At 39.8% G+C, this 19,914-nt stretch overlaps 1 protein-coding gene across 6 annotated transcripts in view; it reads right to left on the bottom strand.

Moving 5' to 3' along the window:
- The window catches only part of ENOX1 (ecto-NOX disulfide-thiol exchanger 1), a 549,814-nt gene that overhangs the window by 47,211 nt on the left and 482,689 nt on the right, over positions 1–19,914 (bottom strand). For all 6 annotated transcript variants that reach the window (XM_081287123.1, XM_081287124.1, XM_081287121.1 and 3 more), the window contains one exon: positions 19,046–19,102. In XM_081287123.1, the coding sequence (XP_081143249.1) occupies positions 19,046–19,102 (57 nt within the window). The remainder of the gene's footprint in view (positions 1–19,045; positions 19,103–19,914) is intronic.

The following is a 19,914-nucleotide window of genomic DNA, read 5'->3' as shown; positions in this document are numbered from 1 at the left end:
CCCCTCTAACAGTCTATCAATTATTTTGAGAAATGATCAAAGTAACATATCATTTATAAAAGTTCTTTTTCAACAGAATCATGCTATATTGTTGCTTGGTTTTAGTTCCTTTCCACTACATAACCCCTCAGGACCAAGAATGTGGCTTCCTCAGTATATAGAGTCCTTTCCTTAGTCCCTTCATATCTTCAAATCTTTTGAACATATGGTGTCTACTATTTGTCCACTGCCTCACCACGTGAAGTCTGTTTATTCATTACCCTCTGAAAGCTTTTCAGTGACTTTTAAAAAATTATTATTTTTTTTAGTTGTAGATGGACACAATACCTTTATTTATCTACTTTTCAAAAAAATGTGGTACTGAGGATCAAACCCAGTGCCTCACATGGGCTAGGCAAACACATAACCACTGAGCCACAACCCCAGCCCCTCCAGTAACTTTTTAAATAAATAATTATTTTCTCAGTCCTTACCATGCTACATCTGATGTCATTGAGATTAGCCTCCTCACACCAACTTACTTCTCTTCTTTTTCTAAAACTTTTAAAATTTGTTTTAGTTATACATGACAGTATAATGCACTTTGATACGTCATATGAAAATGGAGTATAATTTCTCATTCTTTTGGTTGTACATGTTGTAGAATCACAATGGTCATGCAGTCATATATACACATAATAATGTCTGTTTCATTCTACTATCCTTCCTACCCCCACACCACCTCCCCTCCCTTCACTCCCTCTACCTAATCTAAGGTAACTCTGTTCTTCCCTAGCTGTGCCCCCACCCCCATGCCTTCCTGTGAGTTAGCATCTGCATATCAGAGAAAACATTCAGCCTTTGGTTTGGGGGGATATTTTACTTACTTCTATTGCAAACAAGTACCTGGTCTTTGTCCTTCTTTTTTTTAATTAGTTTTAACTGACTTTTCCTTTCCCTCTGCTGTCCCTCTGCCTATAAAGAGTCGTCTACCCTCTTCTTCCTCTTCTACTCAAACTTTGCTCGTTGCCAAAGTCCTTCTCTGTTCCCTTTTAGTCAGCATTCTTTTATTCTCACAGATTCAATTATGATCAAATTTAACTCTTTAAGTTTCTGTTCCTTATCATCGACTGACTGACTGGGCTTGTTGCTTGAGTTCACCACTGCCCAGTTCAAATTCAAAATAAGAGGTGGCCACACAGAGGTAGAAGAGACATTACATAATTGGGCTTAAGCCTTGGTTCTTCCACTGACTATTGGTTGACCTTGGACAAACTACTCAACATCTTTAAGACTCAGATCACTTGTATAAACATGAAGGTACTGGGTAGGGTCCGTCAATCACCCTTTTATAATGCTTCATAGAATCTCATCAGTTTTTCCAGATGGGACATGAAAGGTCCAAAAGGGCCAGGCATGGTGGTGCATGCCTGTGATCCCAGTGGCTTGGGAGGCTGAAGTGAGTTCAAAGACAGCCTCAGCAAAGAAAGGTGCTAAGCAACTCAGTGAGATCCTGTATCTAATAAAATACAAAATAGGGCTGGGGATGTGGCTCAGTGGTAGAGTGTCCTTGAGTTCAATCCCTAGTACCCCCCCCCCCAAAAAAAAAAAAGAAAAAGAAAGAAAGAAAGAGAGAAAAGAAAAAGTCCAAGAGGACAGTTACCTGGAATTCCCACTCCTTTAGTCTTTTCTTCTATTTTACAATACAGGAATTCTATAAGAAGTTTCATTTGAATAAATGTACTTATTTTTTTTTACAGTCTGAACTCAGTTCCTAATGATACAGTTTTTAAAAATTCTATATAGAATAATATAATAAAATGTCTAACATCCAACTCACCTTGCTCAACAAACTGCATTGCTTTCTAACTTTTCTCTTTATTAGTAACACCATCATTCTTTCACTTGCTGGGGTATAAAATCTACAACTTTGGATCCATTCTCTCTGGTCTCCTAAGTTTTTAAGATCTGTCTAAACCTGAATTCCATCAGGTCTGCCTGCAGCATCTCTCAGGCCCATCCCATTTTCACTACTGGTGTTCCACTGTCAGGTCAGGTCTCCTAGTTTTATACTTTGACCATTGCAACAACCACCTACTTCCTCTCTGCCTGTGGGCCCTTCCTCCTCCCATCTATTTTATACAGTTTAACTTTCAACTTATGTTAATTTCTGATTTTAAACTTCAGCTGCTTTCTGGTGGTCCATAAGAAAAAGACAGGTGACACCTCTTGGTAATTCAGGTCTAAGTTCTATCAAAGAACCCAACCCCTTCTATGCTATGTCTAGATACGGTCTTAGAAAGCTCTTTTCTCTCTCTTCCTTCCCATTTTTACTTAAATTTCCACAAAGCACAAGTCCCGTGTCTCCAAGAACATTTGTTCTAGGCAACTTGCAAGCCTTCTTCACCTGAACACATTTTCTATGCTAGTGATGCAGCAATTGATCATTATGCATTTGGGGAGAACTGACTTTCATGTTTGCTTTCTCAACAAAACCACTGACCCCTTTGGTGTGTTGACCACATTTATGCAAGTGAGGCTATGTGGCCAAGTGGAAGCTCTAATTCTGTCACAATATATACATATTGGATAACATTAGGCAGAATATTTCCTTAAACTTTAACTTTTTCTTACATAAAACAGGGATACTATCCTAAGGCTATCATCCAGGTGGCCGTGAGAACCAAATTTAAATACTATAAACTTCTAGGAATATGTTGTAGTGCCATCATTATCCATTCTTATTATTGATAAAACTGCCTGGATATAAAACAGGTACCTAACATATACTTGGGGTTCAGAATCCTTGCAAGAAATCTGTGTAGACCTTGATTGCAGTCGTGTAAAAATAGTATGCAAAAAATGGTAACTGTGTTTGTGTTTGAATAGTGGATATTTTCTCTTTCCTAAATTTTCTGTCACATTTTTTATACTGTTATTCCTATCATTAAAAAAATAAAAGAAACCAAGTGCACATAAATACCATTTTGAAGAGCTATATGTATGTATAGAGCCAGCAGCTAAATATTTCATTAAGTAACTTACTGAGTGACACCCCTCACACCTATACCCTTAAAACTGAGATCACAGCCATGTGACTTCCTTGATGGCCTCCAAGGGCTGGTGGCTTCTATACCTACTAATGCAAGATGAAAGGGAAGTCAATAAGATCTACATGGTATAGGTTCACCGTGTCACCTCCCATTAAGCCACTGGTTCCATGACTTTGTTCTGCAGTTTGCTTACATAACTAAAAAAATACTTATTTTTTTAGTTGTAGATGGATACAATACCTTCATTTTATTTATTTTTATGTAGTGCTGAGGATCAAACCCAGGGCCTCACATGTGCTAGGTGAGCTCTCTACCGCTGAGCCACAACCCAAGTACCTATATGTCCTGGTCTTAAATGTCACACTTCATAAACTCAGGGGCCCAATAGACAATAATCAAGATGCCAATCAACTAGTTTCTTATCCTTTACTCACATTTTTGCAAAATACAAAAAGTAGTCTGCTAAGTGATATACTAGTCTCTGTTAACCTTCAAGTTATTCTTCACAGGATTAGAACCGTGGGAGGAAGGAGAATGAAGACATCCCTCGTATTTTTCTTTATGAGCCAGTTGCTAGCATATAGCAGGCGCCCAGTGGCTGATAAATGATGGAATAGACTGCGATAGTGACAAAATGATGGATCCAGACACAGAAGACTCCGGCTTTAATTGCCACTGACCTGCTGTGTACCCTTGTTTCATTTTTCTCTTTGTAAAAAGATTTGAAGCAGATGATCTCTACAGAGTCTTCCTGCTCCAAAGTCCTATGCCTGCTCTGTGCCCTTTCCCTCCAGAATCAGGCTGACTTGGTACAGCTAATATATACTTATCCTGGATTTCTGATGTCAATAAGAATTAGAGAAGAAAGACAAAGCAAAAGAAGAAAATCAGTAAGAAACCAAATGAGTAAGAAAAGGATTAATGGGAAGGAGTGACTAAACTCTAGAACTTCTCTTGGTTTGAGGGTAGTAAGAATGTCTCTAGTCCAAGGGTGAGCAGAATCTCAGGAATTTTCCATCCCTCAGAAACCCCAAAGCCTTGTTAACCTAACCAGTTTCTAAATCTTGGCACAATCAGGCTCTGACCCACCTGTGTTTTTCTCTAGCAGACTTTGATATTCCGGATCTGCACAAGGCAAGCCTCAGAGGCCCATCAGACATTAGTGTCAGAGAAAGAATTTGAAAACAGATATTTAAGGTCCTGCCCTAAGCCAAGATTCAGTAATGCATCACGATGTGGCCATATTTTACATTCTGAGATGTTCCACCTCATTGGGGTTGAATTGCTGGACCCAGAGATCATGCATCATGTTCTTAGACAACTTCAAAAACTATATTTTCTAAGATTTCCAATTACAAAGATTCCAATAGGTGGGGACTGGTAACAGGGCAAGAAAAGAGAACTTTTTAAAGAAATACAGGCCAAAACTCAGTATGGTTTAGGTGCCAGAGATATCCAGATACTGAATTTTTCCTGGTGGTCATCTTTATTTATATTCATATCACAAACCTTTATGTTGGGCTTACTATTTGCAGGTAGTGTTATAAAAACTTTACAAGTATAAACTCATTTAATCCTTATAAAAACCCTATGTATTCCCATTTTACAGATGAGGAAAACTAAGCAAAAAAAAAGGCTAATGACTTGCCTAAGGTCATACTAGTAGTAAGAAGTAGACTTAGGACTTGAACCAATGCCGCCTCATTCCAGAGCCTTAACCATTGTTCTCAGTTGCCTCTTAAATGCCCCCCTGGTACCATCTCTGTCAACTAAAAAATATCTGGAGCATGAATGCTGAGAAGCTGCAGAGCACTGGGACAGAAACCCCTTCTGAGGGCTGCCTATAGTCCCAGCTCACTCAGGAGTCAGCAGGGGCTCCAGGCAGGGCCAGTAAGCAGTGGATTCTGCACAGCCATGGGAACAAAATGGGGCAAGGCAGGAGCCACACAGCAGCATCAGCAGGGTCTGAGTGGCTGCTGTTGTATGGTGATGACAGACTTCCCACGGACTAGTGTGACATGTAACTCTGCCAGAGTGCTAGGGCCAATGAAAAAGAAGATTGGCACACCTACCCTCCTGGTTTGGAAGAAGTGGGGAGAGGAAGGCTGAGGTCAAAGTGCATTCTGAGAAACCACTTTGGGGCCATGTGTAGAATTGGCTGGGCATGCAATTGAAGCAGACAACTATGATACAGCCCAAGCCACACCCCAAGCATATTGTATTAACTGCTGATGGGACGAGAGAAAAAAGGGGACACAGAAGTACTGTGAAGGAAGGATGCGCAGATTCAAATAGCCCCATGGAGACTTTCTGTGCTCATTCTACCATGATCATTTCTCTGCATTGCAAGAATACCTCTAGTACCTAGCATGGTGCCCTCCACAGAGCCATACCAGTATTTTCTGGAAGAATAAATCTGAGCCTCTTAGTAATATTTATTGAATTACTGATAACGAATTTGATACTATATACAGAGAGAGGATAAACTTCATGGGTAACATTGACAGGTAATCCTAAGGATCTGGTTAGAACCCTGGTCTTGGAGTGATGGACACGAAATCTGTGAGGAGTATGAAGAGTGGAGAGTCAAAACAAAACACCACAATCACTTTGGGCATTTTGTTCCTAAATGCATCTATTATAGCATTATTTATTATTTGTTTTAATTAGTTATACATATCAGTAGAAAGCATTTTGGCACATCATACATAAATGGAGTATGAATGCTCCTTCTTCTGGTTGTACATGGTGTAGAATCACACCAGTTGTGTGGTCATATATGCACACAGGGTAATAATATCCAGTTCATTCTACCTGCTTCCTACTCTCATACCCCCTCCTCTCCCTTTGCTCCCCTCTGCCTAACCTCTATTCTTCCCTAGCTCCCCTCCCCTTATTGTGAATTAGCATTCACATATCAGAGAAAAAAATATCAGCTTTTGGTTTTTTTGGATTGGCTTATTTAGCTTAGGATAATATTCTCCAGCTCCATGCACTTATGGCACATGCCATCATTTCATTCTTTTTAAGGATAAGTAAAATTCCATTGTGTGTGTGTGTGTGTGTGTGTGTGTGTGTGTGTGTCACATTTTCTGTATTCATTCATCTGTTGCAGGACACCTAGGTTGGTTTCATAGTTTAGCTATTGGGAGTTGAGCTGCTATAAACATTGATGTGGTATTATGGCATTATTTTAAAGTAACAATTTGTTTTACTTTCAGATTGAAGTAAGAAGTTAATTCTGAGTTTGTATCCATTTTTGATGTTCTCAATTTGATGTTCTCAAATTTAAATCTTTTTTAAAGTGAGCAAACAATAAATATCACTTTTCCTTTCCAAAATATAAGATTTTTCCTTAGTTCACAGTATTAGTAATAATTGTTAATGGTTTTCTCTTTATAAGTATGAAATGTATAATTTACTGAAGAAAATTTCTAAAATATAGATTAATAGAATATAAAAACTGAAGTTCTACTACACAGATATAGGCACTATTAATTTTCAGATAATTACCGTTTATATTGATATATAATCCTCCTTCCATATATATAAAAATATGTGTGTATGTATATGTTATTGTTGTGTAGTTCTTATTTGAAAAACAGGGTTGTCCCACATATGTAAGTAGAATATCCCACAAAAAGAACAAAGATTTTGATAGGAAAGAGTAATTTAAATTTCTTAATCTTTCTCATTGAATACTACTAACATCGCTGCTGCTTGGGTCAGAGCTTAATTATGGCTATCAGAGTTTGCACCATGCTTAAACAGTGGTCTCAAGCTGGCAATTAAATGACTTTCTTTTGGCATAGTTTTGTGACAGTCATGTCAAATAAAAATGATCTAAAAATGAGCAAAAAAAAAAAATCCTTTGTGTTCCGGTGACTCCATTCATTATTTAAACTACAACTTGTAACACTTTTAGTTTTACTATATACCACTGTAGACATTACCAAATGAAAAACAATACTTGATTTCAAAAATATCCTTTCTCTTCACCATGTAAAAAAAAAATGCTGTATCTGTACAAGTCCATATACTTCATAGCCTGAAAAAGTACTGACACAAAAAATCTCCTTATAGCCAATAAAAATGGAGCAACAAATAGAAGAAACTAAAGTAAAATACTTTTTTAAAATGTATGTATGTGCAACCAGAATTAGTTGGCTTGATTTATCTTACATGATACTGACTCTCTTGCTGGTAAAGATTAATTGTATTATGGTGCTCTTGGCATGTTATTTTCTCAGTTCATTTCTCAGTATGACATTTCTTATTTTTCTCTGTGGCAAAGCACTCACTATCATAATTTTCACCTGCTGAGTTTACATTACTAATGATAATATTAAAATTTAGAGGGTTTTTTTGACCTTTACAGTGGTAAATTAGGTCATGAAAATAGACGGGATGAAATCTGACAAGTGGGAAAGACAGACATTTGATTATTATTAAAGTAAATCAAATTTCACAATGCCTGTCTGGCATCCAGCAAGATCTTGGTAAAACATTAAATAGCCACCCCCCCAACACCAAAATCACATTCCCTCTCCTCACTGTCTTCTTGCATATGCCAAACCTGAGAAATATTCCAAGAACTGAGAATTCTGGTTTGCTGGGTATGGTGTGTGAGGGATTTAGAATTTGATGTCCAATGAGTTAAAAACAGATATAAATAATGACGAAGATAATATTAATAGCCCTTACTGAGCGCTTGGTGGATGATATGTGCTGGTACTATTATTATTTCCATTTTACAGATGGAAAAAGTGAGACACAAATCAGGTAAGTAACTCCCTTAAATTTACTCACCTGGAAAGTGGTGGTATTGAGACTGGGTCCAGGAAGTCAAGGCTCCAGGCCCTTTAGTATATAACAGCTTGTTTCCAAGTCACCTTTCAGAGAATCACAGCTTCTCTACCTTATTCCTTGATGCGTCCTCAGATTTTCTTGGGTAAGTTAGCCTTTCTGTCATATACTGGCTTTTTAATGGTTCATATGCTCCCTGTGAAGGAGTGTACCCCCAACAGAGAGCACCATGCCTGCTATACTGCGCTGCTCTGCTTGTCCCATAGACCTGCACAGACCTGCTAAGGTGGGGCCAGTTGCAGGTCCACCAACCTTTTGTATACTGTCTAAATTGTTGCAATTTCTTAGAAATTAAGGGCCCAGCAATGACTAATTGTGCATTTTCTCTTTGGAACTGAATAGCAGCAAAGTTCAACATTTGGGCTAAATAAAGTATTATTCAGTCACTGGGACGTCTTAGTTCTCTACAATTTGATTAGAATTTATTAAGTCTCCACCATTCTTTCATTCATCAAATATTCATTGATTATCTACTAGAATGGTAGAGTTTGTGAGATAACAAGATATAAATACAAATAATAGTGGTTACTGTTCCCAAAGAGTGCAAGATTCAAGAGGCATATAAAATGTATCAAAATAAAGTGCAACATAAGTTCTTAATAAGGGAAGGGCTGGGATGCTATAGAAGCCCAGAGTGCCGCCTAACCTGGCCTGAAGAGTAGGCAGTACCATTACTCAAAGTGTGGTTCACAGACTGATTGCACTGGTATCACCTGAGTGCTTATTAAGAATGAAGTTTCTCAGACCCCAGCCTGGGCCTACCCAATCAGAAACTGTTGGGGGTGGGGTGGTTAGTACTTTGTGCTTTAAAAAACTGTTTGATTCTGTTGCTTAGTAAAGTTGTGAAGTATTACCTTGTACAACATAAGATTCACATGCACAAAACGAATAAGAAAACTCTTGCCAAGTTACAATCAGTACTACAAGAACATTGGTGGTGGTAATCCTTACCACCTCAATTCTAACTTTCACAGTCTATAAACTTCAGTACATACCTTAATGCTAACCAGAATGAAATGTGTTTGTCTCACCTAACCAGGTCAAACAGATTCACAGCACTGCCTGAGGTTGCTCGAATTCTACACAGTTCTATCAAAATCCATCCACGAGTACTAGAATGTACCTGCCTATAAGGGTTCCTTGCTAAGTTAGGTTCTGTAAGGATACATACAAATCCCCTGAGGAACTCATACCTGAGTTGGGGAAAAGCCTATCATAACTGGGTTGTTCAAAATAGTTAGAAAGTAGATGCATGCTGTGGGAAAGTAGAGAAGATGGTAATTGATTTGAGCTTATCATAGGGTAAGACCCCAAGCAATGGGAATTGAGCCGGGCTTAAAAATAGGTGGAAATTGTGCTGCAGGCAAAAAGGATGACATGACAGATGGAGGAAGCTGAATTATCAATAAAAAATCTAATTATTTGGAATTTTTAATGAATGGTTCACCTCGCTGAATTTGAACTGTTAACTAAAGTCATTATTCAGAATACCAGGCCAATAGTTAATTTCAATACCAGGCCAGTAGTGATTCTGTTTTTACCAAGGGAGGCAATTTGAATACTGTCATATGAAATGATTAGGAACAATGTCTAAGTGTGTGTATGTGTGTGTGTGTGTATGGGGGGTGTGCATGTGTGGTGTGGGAATTACACCTACTTAGGTATCAGGGATTTATATATAGTTTGCACTCACAGACCTTTCATAGTTTCATTTTCTTAAAGTTGGCATGGAAAAGAATTGCCTGAGCAAATTAGATTCCGCAAAGTCTCATAAACATAAGTAGCTCATCAGCATACACTGAACAGTCTGGAAATTGTCCAGACAGAGAAAACCACTCTGTAATCTCATGGGGAAGCTGACATAATAGAAATGACGTGATGTTGAGTATCACAGCCTCAAATCTCCCTTGCAAGGGCAATTTCAGGACTGAGAAGACTAGGGTATGGACAATTTGCTCACTGGGAGGTGGGGGGCACCATCAATCAAGTACAACAAAGCTGGAGAATCTTTTCAGGGGAAACTGCAGAGTTTCAGAGATCAACCACCTGACAATAGGATGCTTGCAAGTCTCCCAGTGATTTTTTTGCATGTTTATAAGGTGCTGCTGCTGCTGGAAGAGGTGGTGACAAGCACCTAGGACCTCCCTGACTCTGACATGTACTTACACAGTTCAGAACCGCAGACCTATCATTTTGGGGAAAGTTTCACTGTCTATAAGGAACATAATTTAAAAATGTATCAAAACATGTGAACCCCTCTTCTTTTAGACAAGAGTTTTCCTTCCAGATTCAACTTTTGCTCTGCCTGAATTTGGAACACCTGGAGGGGATTTAATTCACATTAGGTGCGGTTTGCTGAGGTTCTGAAATTTTGCTATACCTAAGTTAGATTTAGAGCCACTGGTATAAGGGTTGCAACCTTCTTGGTTAAAATGTCCAATAAGTTGAACAGGCCAAGAAGGAGGGCATGGAATGCTGCAGCTGGTGGCTGTGAACTCACACCTAGGATAAGAGAGAGGACAGGTCATGGAGAGGAGAGTCTCCATCCAAGCTGGAGAAGTTTTAAGGCTGGAAAGATGAGGACATACTTCATTTGGTTGTGGACAATTTAAGTATGTTTATTTCCAATTCCAAGCTGTGTAGTGTCTACCAGGAAGCCCACCACTAATATTATTTGCAGGCTGACACCTGAGCTTTGTGACTTGCATTTAAGAGTCTAACTTCTGTTTCATCTTTTCACGAAGTGTGGATATTCATGCAACCACAAACACACTCTCTGCTAGAGTTGGCAGGGAGTCATTTGATGGTGGAAGTTACTGCTCTGCTGTTTGCCAGGGCTGATCTAGAAGGGCTGGTAGCAGCTGCTCCTGGTCTTTCCTGTTCTTGTCTTTATTGCCCTTCTCCCTGTTTTCTATCTGTGTATCTTTTTTTTTTTTTTTTTTTGGTTGTTGTTTTCCTATGTTATTTCCCTAGATTTTTCCTCACACAAATCCCACAGTCTAGTGAGTTATGGGTAGTATGATGAATGAAGTCTGGAGATGTACATAGAAAGACAGGAAGACCGCCCTCTGTGGCATCACAGAGCCCTTCTAGGAGAGCTGGGCAGGCCCAGGAGGGAGTCCTTGCAGAAAATAGGGTGACGAGCGGAGCCAGCGCCAGCCCAAGCATGGCTGATACATTTCACACCCCTCTCTTGCTGGTTTCCTGCAGTTAGCAGAAACTAAGGGGTATGAAAATCACTACAGAGCATTTAATATTCTAAATAATAAAAACAGACTTCTAGGAAGCCCTCTGCCACCTGAGTAACATACACAGCTAAAAAGAAGCAAGGTTCACCGGCTGGTCATTGTCCCCCTTGCTGTTTCAGACTGCGGGTCCTGGTGCTGTGCTGGAGGGCCTGAGGGTGCTGGAGTAAAGGCAGCCCCTGCTGTCTCTATGAGGCACCAGAGCAACCTTCTGCTTCTGTCCACCTTTTGGGCTCCTATCCATGTTTACAAATACTACTGAATGATCCTCTGATCAGTTCTGGTCAGGGTTGGTGTCAAGCCGAATCTCATGGGAGGCAGGAGTCCTGTGATGAAGCCCTCTAGGTTTATTTGACTTCAGAATGGTAATTTTTACATTTATGTCCTGGCTGTATGTCTGTATATGCAACCGTTGTTGATGGTTTGGAGCTTACATGTTACTTACATATAATTTTCTTTTAAATCACTCTTCTCAATCTTACTTATTCTCCAGAGAGGGTGGACAAATTTCACTGGGATAGTGGCCTGATTCCATGAGCTTTGGTCAGGGATCCACACAGAGCATGGCCTCTATAGTCCCTAGGCTATGAAGAAGACTGACAGCACAAGACCCCCACATACCAAATTTAAGTAACCTTCATCTAAATTATTTATGAAGCATCCACAATTTTCCTTTCTCTTTAAAGTGCAAATATGCTTGAGAGAGATTTTCTTCTCATGTTGAGGCACTCAGCATGACTCTTTGAGGTAATATCCAGACATTATATTGGGCTATTTATTTCGTCCCTTACCAAGTAGGAGCTGAGCTTTAATCTTTTTAAAGAATCAGCAGATTTCCCTCTATCCCTAAATCCCAACCCAGCACAAAAGCTTTTCCATTTATAAAGTGCTTAAATGATGAATGAATTAACCAATACATTGTTACAGCACATTCACTGTGTACTATCCATGACAACAAAAACAAATAGTATTTTAAAGTCTCACAGCAGAGATGATAAAATAAACTACAGCACATCTGTAGCATGAAATATTAGGCAGTCATTAAAAATCATATTAAGAAAACATATTTAATACCATGGGGAAATGCTCATGATTTATAAAGAAAAAAATAGACTATAAAATTGTCCATATGATATGCTATAAATATAGTAAAAGATGAATATGCATAAATATAGACAAAAAGGGAAGAAAATACAAAGAAGTGTAAACACTAATTTCTGAGTGGTGAGATTGCAGATAATTTTTTTCCTTTATTTATTTTCTGCACTTTCAAGTTTCCCCCTCAAAGAAAATATCATTTTGAAGATAAAAAGTATCTGTGTAATTATATGTATGTGTACTGACTCTGTAAAAGTGCCAACCTTCCATTCGACATGGCTGCATTTGCACTGGGTATAGTGGCGCATGCCTGTAATCCCAGCAGCTTGAGAGGCTGAGGCAGGAGGATCGGAAGCTCAAAGTCAGCTCAACAAAAGCAAGGCAACTCAGTGAGACCCTGTCTCTAAATAAAATACAAAATAGGGCTGGGGATATGGCTCTGTGGCCCCGTGCCCCTGAGTTCGATCCCTGGTTACCCCCTCCCCCCAAGAAAATAATAATAAATGGCTGCAATTTGCTTTATCAGGCAGGGTGACCATGAACCTTTCTGGGGAAGTACATTCTGTCTTCAAAATGAACAACTTTAGTTCAGATCTTGGTTTTACACATATAGGTATCCATGTCCACGTCTGACTCTTTCACACGGTGCTGAAATTGATATTTCTTGCTCTGTTATCCTCTAACCTGACCTGGGGGAAGAAGGTATTTTCACTCCTCTCAACTAACTGGTCAGTTTCATTAAACATGGGCTAATCCTGTTTCCATGGCCCAGATCCATTCTGGGCCCAGCAGGTACATCCACTCCTGTCCTGACTGAAAGGTCAAACCCCAGGCTGGCTGAGGTGCTTGGGCAGGAAACTGTCTTGAGTGCTGACGGGAAAGGTGCTTCTTGGGGAACTAGTTCTGCCAAGCCTTGACAGCTCCCTTGCTCATCCCTCCTTGGAGCTCACACACTCCTTGGGAGTGTAGGGAGTGGGGTATACCATGGGGTCCCTTCTAGCTGCCAACCTACTCAAGAGTACTGGGTTGGGATGTGTATGTGTGGTCTTTTTGGGTGGAATTACTGGTTTCACAACCAACAGCAGAAAATGTGGTGAAGCAGCCTGAAGAAGACAGCTGTGTGGGGTAAGGAGGGGTGGAGAGCTAGAAAGGAAGCATTATCTAGAGGAAATCAGTGATATCATAGGAGCTGTGACTGGAGGGAGAGGCCAGTTCTGGGTGTGAGCATTTGACATGTGAACCAGAGAATAAATTACAGGGTAAAAGAAATACTAGTCTAAAAATCCACCTTCTTGATTTCAGGCATCTATAGAACAAGGGTAAGCTCGGGCATCTGTACCTGTGGGTCCATCTCTCCCTGAAGGAGGGACAAAATGGTTAATTATTTTCCAGTTGTTTTCTGGGGGTCTTAAAGCTCCCTGTGGACCATTCATTGTGCTCCACTCTCATCAGGCTCCCCCTCCTCCAGAAAGCCAATCCTTCCAATAAAGGTCTTGCTTCTAGAGATGATGAGCCCATCATTGCCACAGTGATACTGACCTGAAGGCAAAGAGAATAAATGGGACAAGAGAGGGAGTGGCTCCATGGTAGGGGGCAAGGACCACATGCTTATTCGCTGAATTGGTCTCCCAAACTGAGCCAGTGTCCAGTGTGCAGGCTTGAGTAATAACACTTCACATACTGGTCACATCTGCACCGCGAGACAGCATCACAATAACTCTAGGAGGGCTCTGATTTTACCTCCACCCGAGAGGTGAAAAGAACAGAGGTGTAGGAGTTTGGTGTATTGCTCAGGGTCCTCAGAGACAGTCAGGATTGAAACTGCTTAGCACTCAGATCTGTGCTTCACCCCTGCACTTTTCCACCTCCCTTCATGAGTATATGTGGGTTTAAGGAATAAGAAAGGGATGGCAGGCAGCATGGGAACACAGAGTGAGGGTTCTGTACAAGCGGGGTCAGCATGAGATGGTGAGAAGGAGAGAATTGAGTGGAAGATGAAGGACTGTGGCATATTTGGCCCCAGGGAATGATGTCTGCTGGTCAGTCCTCCCTGGGACTTTGTTGGAGCTGGTGGGATGGAGTAGGGTACTCTGTCATTAAGTCTGTTATTATTCCAGCTCAAGATTGGGGCCCCTTAGGCTAGGCAGCAAGTGGTTATGGAAAAAAGAATGGAGCCCGAGTTGCTCTCTCCCTTTGAGAATGAGGATCTGCTTCCTATTAGGGGTGTTTGGTCTCTCCTTGTTCAACACACAGTATGTGTTCTTATCTCTTGCTTTACCTGACTGAAAGATGAAAGCCATACTCTGAAACTGGGCAAAGGGCACCTACAGAGGATCCTTCATATCCATCATTAAAATACATGGTTAATGGCAGCTTTTGGCCATGGTGTGCTAAACTTGAAGAATGTTCCTCACACAGTATCTCTTCTATACACCCTTAACACCTTTACTCTGACAGATTTAAAGACAGCTCTGAGGATTTATGTTCTTAAGGAGACACGTGAAAACCCAAAAAGTCTTTGTCCTTTTGTGCTTTTGTTTTATTGTTGAGTGGGAAGGGTGTTCTGTTTGACAGTGGAAACCATGGGTGTCACCCATTAAACCTCTTTACAGATTGCAAATGATTTCTTCACCTCTCTCCACCGTGTGGGAGTCTGAATCCTGCAAATGAGGGATGGGGGGTGGCAGCTTTCCTATACCAGCAACAAGGGTGCAGGAGGGATGTGCATAGAAACCTTTTAGACCCAGGGGTTCTGTACACTGAAGGCTTCAGCTGACCCTTTCTTTCATATCTCCTACCTGCTGCAACATTTCTTCCATCCCCCATCCCTGTAAACCCTTTAATCTCCTAACATGCACATTAGAATCATGGATGGTGCTGCTGCTAAGAAGGCTGACAAAAAAGATCCAAGATGAGGACAGATTTTTTAAAAAAAAAAATTTCAGATTTTGATATCTATTATACATAATTGCCAGGGACCAGTCTAGTTATTTGGGGGTCCTAGGGATAAGGAGAGAGCTCCAGATAGAGATCAAAAGGAAATTTACAGTTTTGCTTTCTAGAAAAGAAATTGGGGTGTGGACTAACTGAAGTGCCTAAAGGAGTTGTGCTGAGGGTTAATTTTAAATGTGGGTACGTGTAAAAGGTTGGACTCACCATCTATTATTAATATATCCAGTTCTAAATAAAAAGAAGAAAAATACTGAAAATCAGCAAGTGTGAGTCTGAACTGTACAAATCCTCTTGGAGAACAAGGCCTTTGCAGGTGCCTTTGGTTTCTGTTAAATTACCCTCTAGAACACTCTCCTCCTGGGCATGACCTAACGGAAAGTCTTGTGACATGGAAGGGGGTGCTTTCTAAAGGTTGATTTACTTTTTTGAGACCTCAAGAATGCAGGACCAAGCATCAGTAAGATTCAGTGGTGCTCAGGAAAATGTTAAAATAATAGAAAAGTAGTAGCAGCACACCATGACTGGAGAATAAGGCAAAAGTCGAAACTGCAAGACTCACCATATCTTCTAGTGGATCACTTCAATATCATAAAAGTGGATAGCATAAAAGTGCAGGTACGACACTACCATTCCAAAGGCCAAGCAATTCCAAAAGTCTGAAGCTCTCTGCCAGAACTACTGACATAGATACGGATTCCCCCAGAAACAAATACAAGAGATGCAACCAAGATTTAAGGGCATGCTAATTACAGCATTATTTATAACAGCAAAAAATGGAAACATAAATGCCTAACACATAGGCACAGGGGTCTGTTATTACATATTCACAGTGTATAGCCATTAAGAATCACATCTTTGAGGAACCTTTGGTGGCAAGAAAAATATTTATGATATAATGAGAAATCAAAAAGGTTCAAATAGGTAATATAATAACATGTAATTATTCATTTGTTTATAGATTTTCCCTATCAGGTACACATCCATGACCAGAGGGAAAAACCTAAAATGAGATGTGAGTAGTGGTTATCTCTGAATAATGATGTGCTAAATTATTTTTTCTTTGTCTCTGTATTCTTTTCTGTAATATGCAAACTTCAAATAGACATTTTTTTTTGAAAAAAAAAAAGAAATAAGATATACTGTTTTTTTAAAAGAAACTGTCAACTCTCACAAGAATACCCATCTTAGCTGGCACCAGTCCACTGTTTAATTATTATTAATAAATGATAATGTGTAAAATTCCTGCCTCTAGATGTGAATAATTATAGTAAAAAAAAATCCATATGTCTTAGTAAACAGCCTCTGGGCCAGAGGCTTTAAACCTCATGAGCTGCATTAGAATTCATCCTGCCTGCTATGTTAAATACCACTGAGGCATGAAGAGGGAATCCACACCAGTTGGTGCACACTCCAGGCCAGGTGTTCATGTCTATGGTTCCCTTAACACAAAAGGAAGGTGAAGTTCAGAAGGGTCAGATGGCTATTCAATGATCACACAGGATGCAAACCCTCCTTCTGGTATGAAAGCTTTGTTTTTTTCAATCGCAGTAGGGCTGGTGGAAACTCCAGATGAAATGGAGACTTAGTTTCAGACATTAAAAAATGTCTTCACAAAGTATTTTGCTAGAGCCTCTGATGCATGACCCAAATAACTGATTTTTAAAAATTATTTCTTGGCTCTCACATAATCCTTTTGGAAGTACTAAGGAAAATTCCAAAAGGAGACAAAACTACAGACAAGAAAGAAAAGAAAAAGTGCTTCATCCACGTACTGGGAAACCCCTTGACAATCTAGGCAGAAAAATTAGCTCCGTTCTCTGCCCAGTGGGGAAGGAACACCAATACTGACTGGCTAGGATGGTCAGGCTCTGTCACTTCTCTTGGCCAAGGGTCACTCTTCTCTCTCCATAGTTAGAACCCCACCTCTTGATGGTCATTTCTTTGACCCTAGAGAAGTATTATTAAAATCTGGGAACTTTCTTTTAAGATCTTAAATATGAACTCCCTTCCCACCACCCTTATTATTTGATAATAGATGACTTTCAACATTTCTCCAGGAAAGGGCTTTCTTACTCAGAAGCTCACAGTGACAAAGCACTTCCACATCTGTCATTGCATTTGCTCCTCACAAGAAACCTTAGGGCAGGGAAGGCAGGAAATACCCCCATTTTACAGATGAGGACACTGAGGCACACTGCCACTGGGTTGCTGGGTTAGACAACAGCTTCCTTGGAAGGCACAGAGGGACAGGCTCTGAGTGGAATAGATATGAAAGTTTTGGTTGTGAATGTGACGGCAGTGTGTTCCTGGAATACAGGATACTAGAGAGGGGTTCCAGGGCAAAAGGCTATGGCAGTGAAGAACTGTGGCAGTAGGAAGGCTAACTCTACAGATGCCACAACATTGTCAGTGGGGAGCGCTTTATGAACAGGGTTCGTGCCACTTGACATTCTATTTGTCAGTGAAGCCCAAGCCAACCTAGATCCCACAGACTCAGGAAGCTTTTCTTGATTATCCAGCACAAAGAAACAGTCGTGACACCTTGAGACTTTCACTCATTTAGGCCTTAGCTCATTACATATCATGACAAGTTCTTTAAGAGAAGCTTTGTCATTCTTTTTACAAATGAGGCAAATGGAGCTCAGATCAGAGAGGTTAATTGGCAAGCTGATGCAATTAATTAATAAGCAGCAAAATCTGGATTTCAAATCACACCCTGTCACAGCTACCTCACCTTCTTGGGTACCTTACCTCCTATACATTGTCAAGTGTTCCTAGATTCTTTTGCTTGGGTTTCAATTTCTTGAGGGCAGACTACACACTTTATGCCTCTTTGGACTCCCTGCCCCTCTCCCCGGAACTCAGTAGGGTACAGGAACACAATGATCCTCACTTAGCATCCTACTGTGCACATCCATTGGGCATGAACACACTTGCAAAGAGGGATTTTTTTGGCACTCTGGTTATTGGGTTCTCTACCGTATATAATTAAAACAAGAGAGAACATGAAATATATAATTTCTCCAAGCTGTAGCTTAATCAGGCGTTCATCACCATGTCTGATTCTGTGTTATGTGAAAAGAACTGCTTAGTAAGCATTTCCTGTGACAAGGCTAATCAAATACATACAGATACAAGAGAGATCTGAAAAAAGACATAAACAAAACTACCGAGCATATGCAGAGACAATGATCCGCAAGGTATAATTCTCCATCACCTGAGACCAAAGAGCTTCTAAGGTATGAAGAATACTAGTTTCTTTTCTAGCCATGAGATATTCAGGGAACACTAACGTAGAAAGTTGTGGTGCTAACTGGGATCTTGCATCATTGTACCTCACGTTCTATCAAAAAGATGAATACATCCGGTTACTGTTTTGGATCAGAAACAGAAGAGAAGTACAATTTCAAGGGTTATTCTGGGAGAAGTGGGGTGTTCTGAGACCTCTTCAGCATGTCAATCATTTAATTACTATCTTCATTGGCAGGCAAACTTAATAGCTATACATGCAATATACAACTTATTACCCTATTGGGACACATTCCATTTTCCCTCCCAATACATTATTACTTTATAGCTTTGGAAATATAAAGGGATCAAACAAATTCAGAGAGATTAGAATTTTTGATGGTGGGGATTAGCTCAAGTACTTTTAAATTGGCATGTAGTAAACTAAGCAAACAACACCAGTGCCTATCTACCAGATTTCATTGCCAAAGCCTACATAATAATTTTTAAGCTACTGAGAGGCAGAGTTTCTGATTTCCTTTATGTTACAAATAAAGGACCATATCTCTATGGGTTCAACTGACATCCAGTGAAAAGAGCAAATACCATATTTGTGGTACTTACATTTGCATCCTCATGGCTATGGCCATTGGTCTCCACCAATTCCTTGGTACCTTTTAACTGCAATTTTTAAAGAAAAACAAAAAAAAAATGAACATGCAAGCATAACTGTTAAGTATATAAATCATCTTATTAACTCTGATTTATCTGAGGTTGCATTGTATAATGGAAGAGTAGAAACAGATGGAGCACATAATTCTAATGAGTCTTATAGAAATCAGTTTGAGACCAATATTTTGTGAAGCTTGAGGGCTGGCAAAAAAGTAAATGGGTCTTGGTCATTATTTTTTAAATAATAAGATTAGAAAGCAGTTCCATAGGCATAAAATGTATAAAATTGGTTCTTAAGAATAATAAATGATTTCATTTCCTAGTTGGATTGCTATTAATTTAAACCCTGCAGTGTTTGCAAGTTGCCAGTAGCTAAATGATGTTATACTAACGATTATTTGTGAATGATTGATTTTTTCAGCCATTTGAACATGCTGCAATGCGACTGTACATGTCCTCCTCGAGTACATATTTGAATGAATGACATCACCTCTGGAGGCCTAACTGGAGAAGACAGTTTGCTTCTTTTAGTAAAGGAAGAATTGGGAAGACATCTCTTTGGCCACTGAAGCATTCAAAGAAAAGCTATTTCTTAAATGAGATTTTTAACTTGTGAACATTTGGAAATACTCCTCTCTCTCAGAAGGCTTAAGAGTAATCAGTTATCAAGAGATTTCAGGAAACCTGTAATTGGCATTTTATCCTATTCTGACTCAAAGCAGACCTTTGGAGGCAGAGAGCAAAGAAGAAGGGTAAGCTGGCCTTGAAACAGTTTGCCAGCACTTCCTCCTGACCTATTAATGGTGGGAAATAAATACTTA

The sequence above is a fragment of the Spermophilus citellus genome, assembly GCF_964194105.1.
Source record: "Spermophilus citellus genome assembly, chromosome: 1".
Taxonomy (NCBI): domain Eukaryota; kingdom Metazoa; phylum Chordata; class Mammalia; order Rodentia; family Sciuridae; genus Spermophilus; species Spermophilus citellus.
The sequence above is the reverse complement of the archived record's forward strand: the minus strand, read 5'-3'. Positions and strand labels throughout refer to the sequence as shown.